Raw genomic sequence first — 15594 nt, 5'->3', positions numbered from 1 at the left:
AAGTCTCTTATCAATCTTCAAACAGTTTGTACTGTTCAGGAACTGGGAACCAAGCAAGGTCTGGTACACAGGGAATCAGTCAAAACAGGCAGATGTATCTGGATTGAAGGACAAAAACTCACTGCTGAACAAAAACTGGTCGAAGAACGGGAAAGGCACACACTTGGGAAATCGCTGGTAAGCTCATAGTGTGTATTGAGACAAACTGGCACAGAACAAGGAGTTGACAAAGACTAAATACGCAGGGGAAGGCAGGCAAGGAGGCACAGGTGGAAACAATTAAGGGCGGAGCTTGCAATCACACAGGAGGAAGGCACACGAGGAGGGAGGAGTCTGAAACGAGAGACAAGGTGAGTGACAGAAAACACAACAGAAACAGACAGTGACAACAAAACTACCCGGAAGGTCTGGACGTTACAGACTGCTCTGTTATGCACTGCCAGTGTTAATAAGAATATGAAGTAAGTTTAATGGCGTGTTCACACCGGACGCAGCATGAATTTGCGGCGCGACCAGATTACATGTAAAGTCAATCCACAGACGCGTCGCGGTGAGATAGACGCGTTTGAGGCGGCGCGAACAGAACGTTTGGCGCAAATTCGTGTGAGTTGAATTCTCCCAACTCTGGCGGAGAAATTGCGTAACGCAAAGTTGCGGCAGCCAATCAGCGTTGAGAATCAGCCTTGAGAAGCTCCGCCCGTCACCACCGCCGTCCTGCCGTTCCTGAATCAAACTGCTGCTGCTCTGCCTGAACCAGCGCTGGCAGCAGCTTCATTGAGACGCTGTTGTGGGACTACGGATAATAGTATGAACCCAGACGCCATGGAGTTTGATGTTCCGACATGTGTGGACTTTACACAAAAAGTATAAAGCAGAACTGGTGGTTATTTTCATGGTGCATGGCATAATCGGTATAATTTTACGAAGATACGCGAGACGCAGTTCCTGGAGGAGTCAGTGAAATTCACCGAGCTGTGTGCGGCTACGGATGATGTTATGAACCCAAACACGAGGGCGTTTCATGTTCCGACATGTTTGGGACTTCCACAACAAGTATAAAGCGGAACTAGTGGTTATTTATTCCATGGTCGATAGCGGAAATGAAAGCTCCGTTGCTTGTCAAATGCATTTAATAATTTAAGATTTTAAAATTAAATTAAGTTACAATAAAACATTTAAATCCTCAACTAGAAGAAGACAAGCAACGGAGCTAAGCCACACCCCTTTCGCAACGCTATCTTTCGCGTCCTCGTTTCACTCACGCGAGTAAACTGCCGCGGTGTCCGGCGTGAACACGGCATAAGAGCACCACTGAATATCTGCATTGAAATTATCTTAAAACATGAACGTGAAGTAGGTAAAATTATGGAGACAATGCTCCATGCTTTTTTTCATTTTGAGAACTTTTATTCATTATGGTCATAACATAGATAGAAATGTCATGATAGTAATAGCCTTGTTTTATACAAGATAGGTGTGTTTGAGGTTCCCTGGATACCTTTGCTTCTGGATATTGAACTCTCCCTGATGAGGGAGATGGAGATCATCTCCTTACTCCAGGAGTTGGACCAAGATAATCTTTTCTCATCACCTGAGTGCACCAGGTAGGATTAATAAAGCAATACAGCTTACTACCAACGTATTCTTTTGATTCTGACTATTTGAACGGACTCTGAAAGAAAACAAGGAAGGGACGTGATCTTAAAGGAACAAACTAAAGGAACACTGAAACAACTCAGGGATACTTTTACCATTTCAATGGAAAAAAAGTATTCTCAACAGCTAGGGACACACATCAGTGTGGAAACGTCCTGTCTTGTACCAGAAAAAGCATATAATCTTTCTCAAAAAGAACTGCTGAAATACAAACCTGTTCCTTGATCATTGATGACCTTAACAACGTCCGCCTTCTGCACACAGACATACAGACAAGAATATTCACTCCTTAGTAGGCATTTTTAGAGAAGGATAATTCATAAATAAAAAATGTAAATGTTGTATTAAGTTCAAATTGATGTTTTGATTACATGCACTTTATTTTCATCTGATGTTGTTAACATGTTGGTTTTGCAATTAATGAATACAGCCATTTACACAAACTGAATTTGACTGTTGAGTGACTTTCAAGAAGACAAAATGCTCACACAATAAACACATGTTCATATCGTTGAGAAAAGAGCTGTAGTCATTTATAGAAACGAGGTGATCATAATGATGAGGTTTTCATTTGCAGAATGTATCAGAAGAAGTATTGTTGCGGTATCGGTATTAAATTCAAGATATCGATATTTGAAACAGTATTGAAAATGTTCAAACAATACCCAACCCCAGCGAAGAGCAATCAGTTTGCCTCATTTCTCTCTCTCACTCTGGCTACTAGTCCCAACCCTTAAACAAGCATAATTGTGGGGATGTAGTGTCTCTCTTTATAGACCAATATAAGGCAACTCTCAAGTACGTTTCAAGCAATCTTTGAAAATCTTAAGTGACATGGTCTACTATTGTGATAACTATAGTATTTCTACTGCTATACACATTTTCACTTTGTGCATTTACCCAGGCATTTCCTGTGCTAATACAGACCTACTGAAGTGAGTTTTGAAAAGTGGGATTTGAGCTCCATTCACACCGTTTGGTATCCTTTGATGTCAGTGAGCTTTACAGATAATCCTCACTGACAAAGGGGTGATGCTTATTAGGGTCGAGCCCAGATGGATGAAATATAAAAATGAACAAAATAAAAATTTGCTCAGCTGCGAATACAGTAGTTTGCATCAAACCACACATTCATACTGGTGGTGATGCAACAGTTGTAGCACTGTAGCATTTTTTTAAAAGATTTACGGAGGTAGAGGACCGACTTCCGGGACCCAATTGAACCAGAGCAGAAACACGGGCTCGGTTCGCAAGAAATAACTGACCTCATCTTGGATCAGATCATCTACCTCCAAGAGTTTGATACTATATTTATTGTACAGTTGCAGGCAAACTAAGGGTATAGTCATCTCCTACTTTGAAGAATATTTTTAAATAAATTCGGAGATAATAGCCTCAACCCCTGATCTGATGCCAGTTGGTGGTACATATTCACTAATCTGCACTACTCCATTATAAACAATATCATCCAACAAATCAATAACATCAAGCCTCATATCAACATAGTGGGCAAGAACCACAGCCACACAGTCCTGATGCAGCAGATAGCTCAACTTTGATTGTCGCTTATTTAGTCACTAATATTTAATGTTATACAGAAAGACTAAATATTTGAAACCAAGTTTTCTGGGTCTTTAGCGCTGCCTCATTTTCGCTTTGTCGAAATGGTTTGGTTCTTTGGTGAAAATGAGGGCAAATATTAAAGCGGTAGAGCATTGCCATAAGAGTTGCATTACTGGATTTATCCAAGGACTACAGTATATTTTCAGAGAAAAAAGAATGTTTTATTTGTTATCAAACTGAAAAAAGGTTATGAAGAGTAACAATTATAACACAAAAATGTGAATTTCAGGCAAGTAAAAGATTGCACCTTCACGTCTTTGAATGGCAATGGCAGATAATGGAAACACAAATGGACAGTAAAATGGTATTAACTAATCAGAAAAAGGTGACAAGACAATGATTTGAGGTGACCAGTCCCGCTTAAGCCCCGACCCCCACCATTTTAGCTCTTTTGAACCGTGAACACCCATCCATTCCAGCCTCTTTGTCTTTCTGTATTTTACATAACTATCTTTATTCTCTTTCAAAAAAGAAATAGCACTAGTGTAACCCAGAACAAGAAAGCCATGATACAGAAGGAAGGGCACCTTTGTGGACAACTGCAAGTAGTTCAATATTCATGCAACTTTAGAAACATTTCTGGTTCGAACTCTAGGCTAACAATACATTTTATTCTTTATGAAATATCAATATGATTCTCCACATTCCAGGTTTTTCACCATTTAAATTAACAGTTAATAGATTCTGTCATAAAATACGTCGATAAATCATGTGTTCAGTCTGTACAATAGAGGTACTAAAGTTACAACTGTCATGATATATGTACAGTTTTCTACCTACAAAATTACAACAGCTAGCATGTAATAAAATATGTAAACAAATGTTATGTTTTTGACACAGTTTACTGTGACAGCAGGATAGAATTCACACTTTCAACATTTGATTTATTTCTGTATACACATTTGTTAACAGTGTTGTAGTACTGCATTTATCTTCCTCCTCACTCCTCCATAGAAAATGAGAACGACAGGCAACGAACCAACATACAGTTTTGCAAAAAGATAAAACCACCACTGGCTGTGCATCAATAATAGATTTTTTAAGAGCTCATTTTCTCCATGTTTAACATTTCTGAGGGTTTCAAAAAGAGGATAAGTTCCAATCAGGTAATGAAGAATTGTTTGGCATTAACTGAGAACATGGTCCAAGTTGAACACTGTATACTGGACTTTTACTGTACTGGACTTTACTGTAGAATTCGGATGGCATGCATTTAACAATCAGTTGCTTTTTACCTGGAGAACCAGCCACTTGTTTCCACAAGGTGAGTCACTCTGTCTGTCAAACAACGAGGAGAATTGTGGTGATTCAGATGACAGAGCGAACGGATTTTAGGAGATCTGTCCATGGCAATTTGCTGACTTAGTATCATTCATACACAGAAATAGTCTTTTTCTTGCTCTTCTTTTTGTCATTTTTTTCCTTTTTGCTTAAAGCAAAATAAGTTAGACACCATACTTGTATTATGTATAAACCATAACAAATGTGTCATACTCTAATTCATTAAGAGTCCTTTTTTTAACTTTTACAATGACAGTGCACTTGACCCCTCTTGTTAAGCATTACGTGTTGCTTACATGCTGAAAATGTATAAGATTATGAGTCTTTTGTAATTAACAATCTTACATAAAAAAACGTGTTTAATGCCAAGGATCATGTAGCTCTAAAAGTCACTTTGGAGAATGATGTAGCTGTGAAATATTTCTATACTGATAACGTATCGGACCAGAGAGAAGAGTAAGGTCTCTAAAGTTGCTATTTAGCCTTGTCGTTATGCTTACAATAGTAAGTGTGCTTTATATTACAGTACATATCATCATTTCAACTACTCAGCACAGTATACGATTATTCAAGTTCCATGTTATACCATCATTTGTCATAGCTCCTTGCAAGGAAACTGCTAAGTAAATGTTCTGTTAGTGCTTTCTTTCTTCACTCTCTCAGAAAAGTCTCAGTCACACATAGTACTCCTTATCCTTATTTTTCTGTTTCTTGTTGCTGCCTTTCAAGCTCTGTTGTTTGTCCTTCATGACAGCGCCATTGCTCTGCACAGCTGAGTTGGTTATGTAGTTCCTGCTCTCGTCCACCTGGTAGGAGCCTTCATCCCTGTTCCTGTACTTATACATGGCATACAGAAGGATGAGGATGCACAGGGCAGCGGCCGCCACTATTCCGATGACCATCCCGGTGGTGCTGCTAGATTCACGGACCACTTCCGAGGGCCCTGGAACTCGCCTGACGCCCGGCTCTGTGGGGGGTGCTGTGGGTATATTACGGAACATTGGGGAGGTTATTAATGGGCCCCTCAGCTTGGTGCTGTCTACCTCAAAGGATGTGGGCAATGGAAGCAACACTAGGTCGGGCTGGGGTTTTAGCTCGCGGATATTCATTTTGCCACCCGGCTGTTTGGCCGGAGCATTGTTGAGGGGTGCGGTGGAGGCAGAGGTGGCGGTGGTGCGGCTCTGGTCGGCGGTTAGTAGTATGGCGGTAGTGGTAGTCCTAACGCGTCTGGAGATTGGGATTGAAGGTTTGTTAGGTCTAAAAGTCTTGGGTGCGTGAGCTTTGTAGCCACCTTCAAAGCCTGACGTGGACGAGGTCTTATCTGTTACCAAGGAGAAGGTCGTGTAAAAATCTTCATCATCAGTAGGGGGCAGGTTAGAACGCTTCCCCAGAGCCATACCCCGATATCACCAAGCCATCATCATCACAATCATCGCTGCCTCGGTTCGACAAGCAAGGTACCCCCGCCTCAGTGGCCTTGGACAGGGACTCTTTGGTGGTCTCAACAATGGTGAGGAGTGAGTGGTGTGTTGAGGGAGGGGGAATGAAGGGTGCACGAGGAGCTACAGAGGGGTGCACTAATGGATCCTGAAGTACTGGGATGACTAACTCAGCTCCTGGGTTGGAGACAGACAGGGAGTCATGTTAGAGGCCGGCATGGGGATTTTATGAAATACACTAAAATAAACAAATCGAGACAATACTAAAAACAAACAGGTAACAACCAAAGCCAAATAAATGGAAATACATTTGTTATATAAATTTAAGACTGCAAAATCTACAAAAAAGAAAGTCAAATTGGCATATATTATATATTTTAAAAGGCTTAAGGGGATGAGCCAGAAAAGTTAAATTTACTTTCAATTCAAGTATAATTTGACTTTACTAAATATCCTTTCACAAACTTTGAAGGGAAAGTACAATATTCAACTGTAAACTGATACACTGTATTTGCTACAGTACAAAATTAATTCTGAAAAAGTATTCAGCAGAGTAGTTACATTCAAAATGTAGTATAGTTATTCTCATCCCTTTATTCCTCCATTTATTGAATGAGGAAAACTTATATTATCAAAATACTTTCACATCAGCACAAATGCAGTTAAATCAACCCAGATCAAATAAAGGTAAGATAATACTATCCAAACTGCAGATTGCTATCATAATAGAAATGGCAATGGTTCTCCAATCATCTTAAACCTATTGCTTTATTGACAGAAAATTGTCGTTATAGTTCAACAAGCAGTTCTCAGATGCAGAGCTGTTCTGGAGGTAAAATGTTCTTAATCTTAAAGTCAACTTTCAATGAGAAAATACAAACATCCAGTTTGTTTGTTGAACAGTGAAGATGGAACAGTTTGTAAGAACCAAATTAAGTGTTCAAGAGAACAGTCTGGTTAATCACGACTGTTTGGATGCATTTTCCAGACTATTTGTTATAATATATGACAAATAATTACATAAAGTAATCCGCCGTTATTGCCGTGTGCAAACCATTTGTGGAAACTAAATATCAGAAAGTTTGCACATCATGACCGAAAATTCACTACTAAGAAATGTATGCATTTTAGATCATGGAAGTGTCATTATGCTGTCTGCCATCAAAATGTTTATCTTTCTTCTCCATTGCTTTTAGTTTGCTTTTTATTCAACAAGTGACAATGATGTTGTCGTACGAGCAGCTCTGTGACCAAGAAAATGCTGTCGAACTAGAACGGCTTTCAGTTTAAACTTAATCGATGGCAGAGCAAAGTCACCTGAAAGCTCCCGCTTTGTGAAATACTAGCCTGAGTGAAGGATGTCATGTACCTTCATCCGCCATCATTCTGCAGTGAGGCTTAGGGGACCAGGTCCCCTGGATGTATTAATTATGTTACAAAATTGCATGTATGTATTAAATATATGTAATACATACATGCTCTTACCTTATACTACAATACAAAAAGGCACTGATGAGTGTAAAATATAAAATCAGAAAGATTATTTCCAACTGTAGTATATAATGTGGGAAGTCAAATCAATACTTTATAAATCTGACACATTAACAGCGACTGTTAGCTGTAAAGTGACTTCTATTTGTTGTACTGTTTGGTCACCAGATCACTTTCTGTTGAACTAGACGCATTATTTCCTCACTATAATCCATCATCCAGTAAGTTAAACAGCTGTACACAATACAACAGTATCGGTTGGTACTTGGATCAACTAACCGCTAGCAAACGTCAAGCTATATGTGTCAGACAACGTTATTGGAACATGCACCTTTTTTTCAATAATTTGCTGTGGACTGTAAATTGTATACTGCTGCTTGTGAAACAATGAAGTCTCACGTTCTGTATTTGTTAAAAACAGGATGCAACAGCAAGGCTTTGAATCCCCACATGTCTTACACTGTAGGAATGTTGCTCGGTATGTTTCTCTATGTGCTGTCTTTGCAGATTCTTTATAAAGTGTTGAACATCAGTTTTGAAATATAAATACATGTTTTTTCTCTATTTGCATTACCTTCAATACTAAATAGCACATTTAGGAAAAAAGTAGATGTTCTGGTGACATGGGCACTCCTTATTTTTAAGAAGAAGTTCAAAAAAGTTATATTTATTCTTCATGGAAATATGATCTCAAGCAGGTATTATTGGAGGGAACATTCAGAGTGCCTTTGCCATGAAAAATATCTGCCATCAAGCATATGCATACTGAATCTTTGATGCATATTGCATATACTTAAAGCAAACTGTTAAGTAACTCATCAACTATCACAAACACCAATGCATTCACAAGCGCAACACTCTGTCGATCAAGGCCATGTTATTCTACCATTTCAAACTTTTAAAGATGCATTCAGTTCTCAATATTCACGGGATTGGAGATGCAGTTTGTAATCTTTTAGATACTTTTAACATTTGCTGTAGTGGGTAGGTGGAAGTACATATATAAGTATTACTCAATGAATAGTGGGTCAACCTATGCCATAGGATTGTACCATGTGTTTTTTTATTTGGAATATAAGGGAGATACTTAGAAGAATGAGCAACTAAATAGTAGAGAAATGAGTTAAATGCATAGAAATCCAATATCTTCAGAAGCCCGGTGAGGAGGAGTAATCCATACTTAGGCACCAGTAACCGTCAGCACCGACCTATTTCCAAATGATAGGTGTTTCCTTGAGCTTTAAATCATTTAGTGGTGTGCAATTGGCCAGATTGTTACATGTAGCACCTCCTACAGTCATTAGTCAGTTTTCCTTTGGTGTGAGGAACACAGGAACACAAAGTGTGAGGCGCTGCACTATTTTACAGACTGCATCTTGAAAAAACAATTCAAAGAGAGTGTAAACATACGTACTGTGTATTGTCAACTTACATCAGCAAATTGCCCACATGATTTAGGCATGAAGAAAAGGTTTTACAAAGGAAAGGTTGTGTAAGAATGTTGGATAGCCACTTGGTACCGTTAAAGATCATTTCTATCCATTGTAGATTGTGTTCTATCTTAAACATGACGGTACAGGGAGGCAACAACACATACATCCACAACACATAACATAAAAAATAAACACCATAATTCTGTTTTTTATGTTTTGTTTTTTCCTGGTAAATAGTTTGTTTTAGTTTTTTCTTTTACAAAAAATGTGTATCTACATTTTTTTCATTGCAATAGACTTCAATAGTATCTAAAACCTATTCATGTTACAGTTTTTGCTTTAATTGTAATTTGATCTTTAATGTAAATGGTTGGATGACATTATACTTTAATATCTCAAAAGACAAGGGAGAAGGTGAAGAGGGGGTGGGCCTATGAACATACTACAGAGGATATGAGGGTGATGAGGGTGACAGTGTAAGTCAGGTGCCATGTCCATGTAAAGGCAGTACGAAGCGGTCGGGCGGCATTAGAGCTTTTGGCTGTAAGGAAGGGATGGGGATATACAGACAATGAGCAATATACATGCCCATCTACAGAAAAGAACAGAAGAACTCTAACACTGACAAGTCTGACAAACCCTAAACTGCAACTTCTTAGCCATGCAATTCATTTGTTTTTTGTCTTACAGTCAAAATATTATTCAACAAAGATTAATTTGTTTTGTCAAAATAGATTTTTAGAAAATCAGACAAAGCTATGGGAGAAGAGGATCGGGAACTGCTCCACGTACTGACTTGTGGGCTTTTGGATCTGTTTAAAAATGCGTGAAGTTAAGTTGATCGAGCAACTGTTGTTGATTTGAACTAATACTTTTGGAATTCAAAATGTGCCAGGAAATCATACTGTAGGGAATAAAACACACAAGTTAGTCACTGAAGTAGTTCCAAATTAAAAAATATATTTCACACTGATTTAAATATTATCTGATTGACAATAAAACAAACCAAACATACATAATAAGCCAAAAACCATAATCAGAACCAAAATACCAGTGATCAATTGGATCAATACCCCCCAAAATATGACCAGTTAAAATTGTCAAATGAAAAATGTTAAGATGAAAGAACATAGCCAAAATTGTGCACACACTACAACCAGATGCACACAATATAAAACAGACACTGTTGAGAGACGGGCTCCTCTCATGTGCTCCGTGACGAATCGATTCCGAATGTTAGTCTTTACACATGAACCGGCCGTGCGGTCTGGTACATCACAGCTGAGAGTGGGTTATTAGTATTCTTTGGTTTTGTTTTAGTTGTACTGCAGGATGTTGATGCATGCTTAAAGTAAGTTGCATTTAGGGAAAGTAGAAAAGAAACGACACAGCAAACTGGGAGCAGGTAAGACTGACCAATGTTAGAGAAATAGGAGACGGACACTGTGTCCCAATCCCTTACTATGAAGGAATAGTGAATCAAGTGGATTTAACAGTTTGTACTGGCAAGAAACAACACGTGATACTCATGAAACAACATGTGTGCAGACAGACGTCAGTCAAAGTGCAACTTTGGAAAGCATCTTCTCTATTTCTGTTGTGCATTGCATTGCCATGTGCATCACCACACTCAACATCAAGGGGATTCTGTATGCAAACTGACATGTTTGAGTATACATCATTTGCCACTTTTCCAGCGTGACCCCCCCGAAAATAAATAAGTGAAAAAATGAAATACAAAAACTGGTTACTGGAGTGTAGTATGCAATTGGGACAAAGCTCAAATTTAACCAAAGAGCATTGGGGAAGAGGGACGAAATGAAACCACAAAACGCATATTCACAATATTTTGTTATGTACGGTATATGAAATGCAATTTATTCGCGATTCAAGTAAGTAAAGAGTCAAAAGAAAAGGCTTAAAGCTGATCCACAACATTGTGCATGTTGTCAAAGCTGCAGTTTGTGTGTAAACTTGAAGTCTGTCTTAACCTTCCAAAACATAGCTTGCAGTTGCCAACTAGATTTGTCGCTAGTCGCTTTTCACAAAAAAAGTCTCCAAGAGGGTTTGGAAAGTTGCCAGATATAGCGAGAAAGTCTCCAACTTGGCAACACTGATAGCTTGTTCCAATAAATGAAATTAGATACTGGTGAACTTATGCATTTTTGCAAGTATTCCAAAACTTCAGGAATGCAGCACAAATGCCCAATTTCACCATGTCCCCTCTTCCAGGTATTGCGTATTGACACTGAATCTTTGAATGGTCCGGAGTACCGGACCGTACTGGCCTACTTTCACCTCTGGTAATGTCTTTTATAAATCCTAGTTATATTTGTTGTAATTCTCTTATAAATGAAAACCTAAAATGAGTTAATTAATGAATTAAATTTGTTTCAAATGAAACGGTTCACCAGACGGTATTCCACCAGATGCTAGCTTAACATCTGTGAGTACTAAAGCAGCCATGTTGGTTGTTTTCCTTCATCATGATCGCTTTGGGGAGGGGCAATGAAGGAAGACTTGAGGAGTCAGACTGTCAGTGTTGGTTACTTGACACTTGACTATATTTAGCCATTTATAGCGCTAGTGCTGTTAGCTACCTTCATAGCTAACTTCATAGTTGGCAACACTGGGCTGGGATTTTTCAGGTTGGATTATTTTAAAAATCTTTCGCAATCCTGCTGGTTCCTCCAACATTACCGACCCAAGCTTTGAGTTGAAATCCAACAGAGTTTGAAATGTAGGTGTATTTATTTTGTGTACTAATGCTCACTAAGTACAACTTGACACTGCACATTACTTTTACCAAGGCAGGTAGAGAGAAAGGGGTATTTGATTTGCATGTATTGGATTGTGTGGTAAATTGTGCACATATTCCTGTGCTCATTTACTTACACCAAAACAGGGGCCGACGTTTCCTGACATTCGTGTGTTGAAGAAAACTTACAAAGGTTATCCAGTGTGAAGCATCAGCGGTGTTTGAGTCAGGTTAAAACTCAAACTAACACACCTATTGTGAAAACGGGGCCACTGCTTGTATGTTTACACCACTCCGAAGGATGTATAAACGCTTGACCAAAAAATATGACGGGTACCAGCTTTAAGCCCATAGTGTCTTTTGACATATGATTCAATACTTTACCTCAGGCAACCCACATGGTTTTTCCATGTCGGTAAAAAGAATCAGAGAGGAATTCCATAAGATGGCATATTTCTGACTAGTCTGTGCTCAAGGGAAAATAATGGAGACCAACCGGTCCCAAAGCATGATGGTGTAAACATGTTTGGGTAAAACTGCTTTAATGGGAACTATTACACTTTAGATTTAACGTCATTTATTTGATCTCTTAACTTGTACATTTACCATAGTGCTTCATCTCTTTAAACAAATATATATAGTTAAGATAGTGCCTTCTCAATAACTAGAATTATTCATTGTTAATAATTTTGAATATATTAGTAATCAGCATGGAGCATTGAGGCTGACATATGAGAAATATAAGTGAGTACGGGTCAGAGTGATCAGCTGAAGTGTGAAGATACATTTCCTCAGGATGGGCTTTCTATCCAAAACAAACAGATTCCAGTTTTTTAAATCTTAATTGAATCTGACATAATTTCTCACACATATTTTAACACATTTCACTGATATCTGCGCTCAAATTGTGAACAGAAAACAGCTATATAGCTACATCAAAGATGTATTATTGATATTCCTCCAATAAAGATGTGCATCACTTAACATTCTTTCTCAAAGAGAAACCCTCGCTCTGTCTCTTTATCTTTTTTCTCAAGAGTAGCACGCAGGGTGTGATGCGTGGATCCTAGTTTTACTTTTCAGCGCCCAGGGTGGAGCAAAAATATGAGTAGTGAGGTAGCTGCTGTCTGCACCCTTCCTGTTAAGGGAAGGGATGAGTTTAAACACAACAAAAGGATCGGTCTCCCGAATCTGATGACACTGTACAGGAAATGTCCTCATTCAAATCCATCTGAAAGTTAGAGATTACAGGTTTTTTGCAGCCACATTATGTATCTGGTTTAATAAAGGTTTCAAGGATGTTTTGTTTTTGACACTTAAAAAAAATATAAATTGGTTATCAAACATGTATTGATGTCATTCACAGACACGGCAACAAGAAGTAAATCGGGTTAAACTGGTCTTTAGCCCAGCAGCCTCCTGATCCAAAACAGATTCGTTGGGTATTCTGCCCACTTTTTAAAATCTTTTTTTAATTTCCGTTCTACATGGTCACCTCAGTGCTGATATGAGGCGGGTCATTTGCCAACTTTTGCTGATTTTAATTTGCACCTGTTTATCAATTGGACCATTAGCATGTGCTACGACAAAAGAGGAAAACTCTGTTACATTGTCCCCTAAAGGAAAAGTGTTGGATTTAGTGAGGTTAATGGAAATGAAATATAATATTCATAATTATGTTTTCAATAATGACCTGAAACTAAGAATCATTGTGTTTTTGTTAGCTTAGAAAAAGCCATTTCTATAAGCTAATGTACAAAGCTAATACTTCATATCAATGCATCTGCATGGACATATGCACATGAAAAGAGGGGTATTCCGTTGGCTGCTCTCCATTCCATGTGATCAACCATTGTCTTTAACATGCCTGTTTATGTGATTCAGGCATCATGTTTTTGCTTTGATTATAATGGATCTTACACATATTACAGGCCACAACACCATCCCATCTAATTCATATTCAATGTTAGGCTTCATCTTATAATTGGCACATGCTGACTCTATTAGAGAGCCAACCCCTTCAGCTGCCACAGAGCGGACATTGGCTCTTGTTTCCACGAGTTCTTCTTTCTATGGCACCTTGTGTGAGACCCCTACAGCCTTCACAATTGTGTGTATTGCCACCATTCTTGTCACTATTTAATTGAGTGGAAAAAGGGCCGTGTCTCAACCCTGACCAGATGTTTTGAGCTTGCCAGTATGGTCAGAGATCTTTGAGAATTGTGGATGTGCTTTTAAGAATTAGCTGCTTTAGTGAACACAATCTAAACCAGCTATAAACTGGTGGGTCTAAGGGCTCGGCTAGACAATAGTCTCACCTTTCATTTGCCACTGTATTTTAAAACAGTATTGCATTTTCATATATGGTTGTAAGGTTTATGAGTGACCCTTGCAGCTTTAAGGCATTAACCTGGACATTAGTAGGAACAAATGTATTAATCTATCGTTGGCCATGGGGTGTTTTTGTGCCATACTCATATTGTATGTTGAATTGTCGGAATCTATGGTCTGCACGAAAAAATATCAAACCAGTTTACAGTATTAGGTAATCAAGAACCTTCCCTAACTGCCATCTTATGCAATTCATTGAAAGGAAAGGAGTACACAACAGAGAACAGAATGACTTGATAACTTCTCCAGATAAACCAGACACACAACAGCCACACTGACCAAATAATGGGGTAATATAGGCCACATTCATTGGTTTTCAACTTAAACATGAATGCAAAAAGTTAGTCTAAATATGGGGGCACGGAGTCAAGGTTCAATCAAATAGCATGCAAATAAATGATCCAGCAGAGAAATATTAAGGTGGAAAATATTAGAACTTGTGGAAAAAACAGCAACTAATTAAGCCATCTGCTAAAATAGGTTAAAATGCAGAATAGCAATCGGAGGGAGTTGGCAGGGGAAGGACACTGGAAGAGGAAAAGCGTACAAAAGTATACAAAAAAATATCAGTTACACAAGTAACTGTTCCTGTTAAAGATGAAAACGTGTATGGTAAAAAAAGATTACTTTTTTTGCCTTTTTATTTGCTTTGAAAAATTAAATAGGGAGGTTTTCATTAAAAGCCACATGAAACTCCCGAATATATGCGGAAACAATTATCACTCACCAAAACATCATGCCACACATGATGAGGCCAAAATACAACTGTGTGTTTTTGGATGATTGGCGAATAGAAGAGAATGATGTCTCGATAACACAATTTAGAATAGACATAACAAAACAGGAAATAGCATTTACTCCCAAAATAATACACCAAAGGAAATTTGAATTAAAAGCATGCAGTCAACGTCAAAGTGATGTTAGGGTTAGAATGGTGTGAATTTCTGTGTAAACACATGGATGACTGGGGCCCTGTGTTTTCTTTCTTCACAAATTCCTGTGAACTCAGGCTACACAGCAGAGTGTTAAGCCCATTTAACAACCTTTAACACTCTTTGAAACAAATTGGGAATGACCTTCAAAAAGGGAAGACCCACTAAAATCCTCAGCAATCGTGTTTCTGAATGTTACCATTAGGTTTTTGACTACAAATATATTCCACAATCTGGTGTTTATGCTTGAAAGCAAAATACTTATTTTCTTATTAAATGTCATGGATCACAACTCACCCAATCTCAATTTCAACCAGCTATTTATTTGCAAAATAGCTCACCTGGATTTTATATTCAGATATAAAAGTCTGGTTGTTTGGTTATTATTAATAATAATTATTATTAATAATAATAACCATGGTTTGCCTGATGTATTTTAAGCAGGTTTGTCATTGGGAGTCTTTTACTGTTTTAATTTGTATATTTTTCCTTAGTGTATTTATAAAAGGTGTAAGTAACAGAGGGGTGGAGTGTGTGTCAGTGCTGTAGCAGGAAGGTCTTTATCCCAACATCCAACACCTGCATACTGA

At 38.3% G+C, this 15594-nt stretch overlaps 1 protein-coding gene across 1 annotated transcript in view; it reads right to left on the bottom strand.

Annotated features, from left to right (window-relative positions):
- Nucleotides 1-5234: 5234 nt before the first annotated feature.
- nrxn3a (neurexin 3a) overlaps nucleotides 5235-15594 on the bottom strand; it is a gene marked incomplete at both ends in the record, with an annotated part of 140119 nt that continues 129759 nt past the window's right edge. Inside the window, 2 exon segments of the mRNA XM_079217335.1 lie at nucleotides 5235-5937; nucleotides 5939-6173. Of these exon segments, the coding sequence (XP_079073461.1) occupies nucleotides 5235-5937; nucleotides 5939-6173 (938 nt within the window).

This window comes from Taurulus bubalis (genome assembly GCF_910589615.1).
Source record: "Taurulus bubalis genome assembly, chromosome: 1".
Taxonomy (NCBI): Eukaryota; Metazoa; Chordata; class Actinopteri; order Perciformes; family Cottidae; genus Taurulus; species Taurulus bubalis.
The sequence above is the reverse complement of the archived record's forward strand: the minus strand, read 5'-3'. Positions and strand labels throughout refer to the sequence as shown.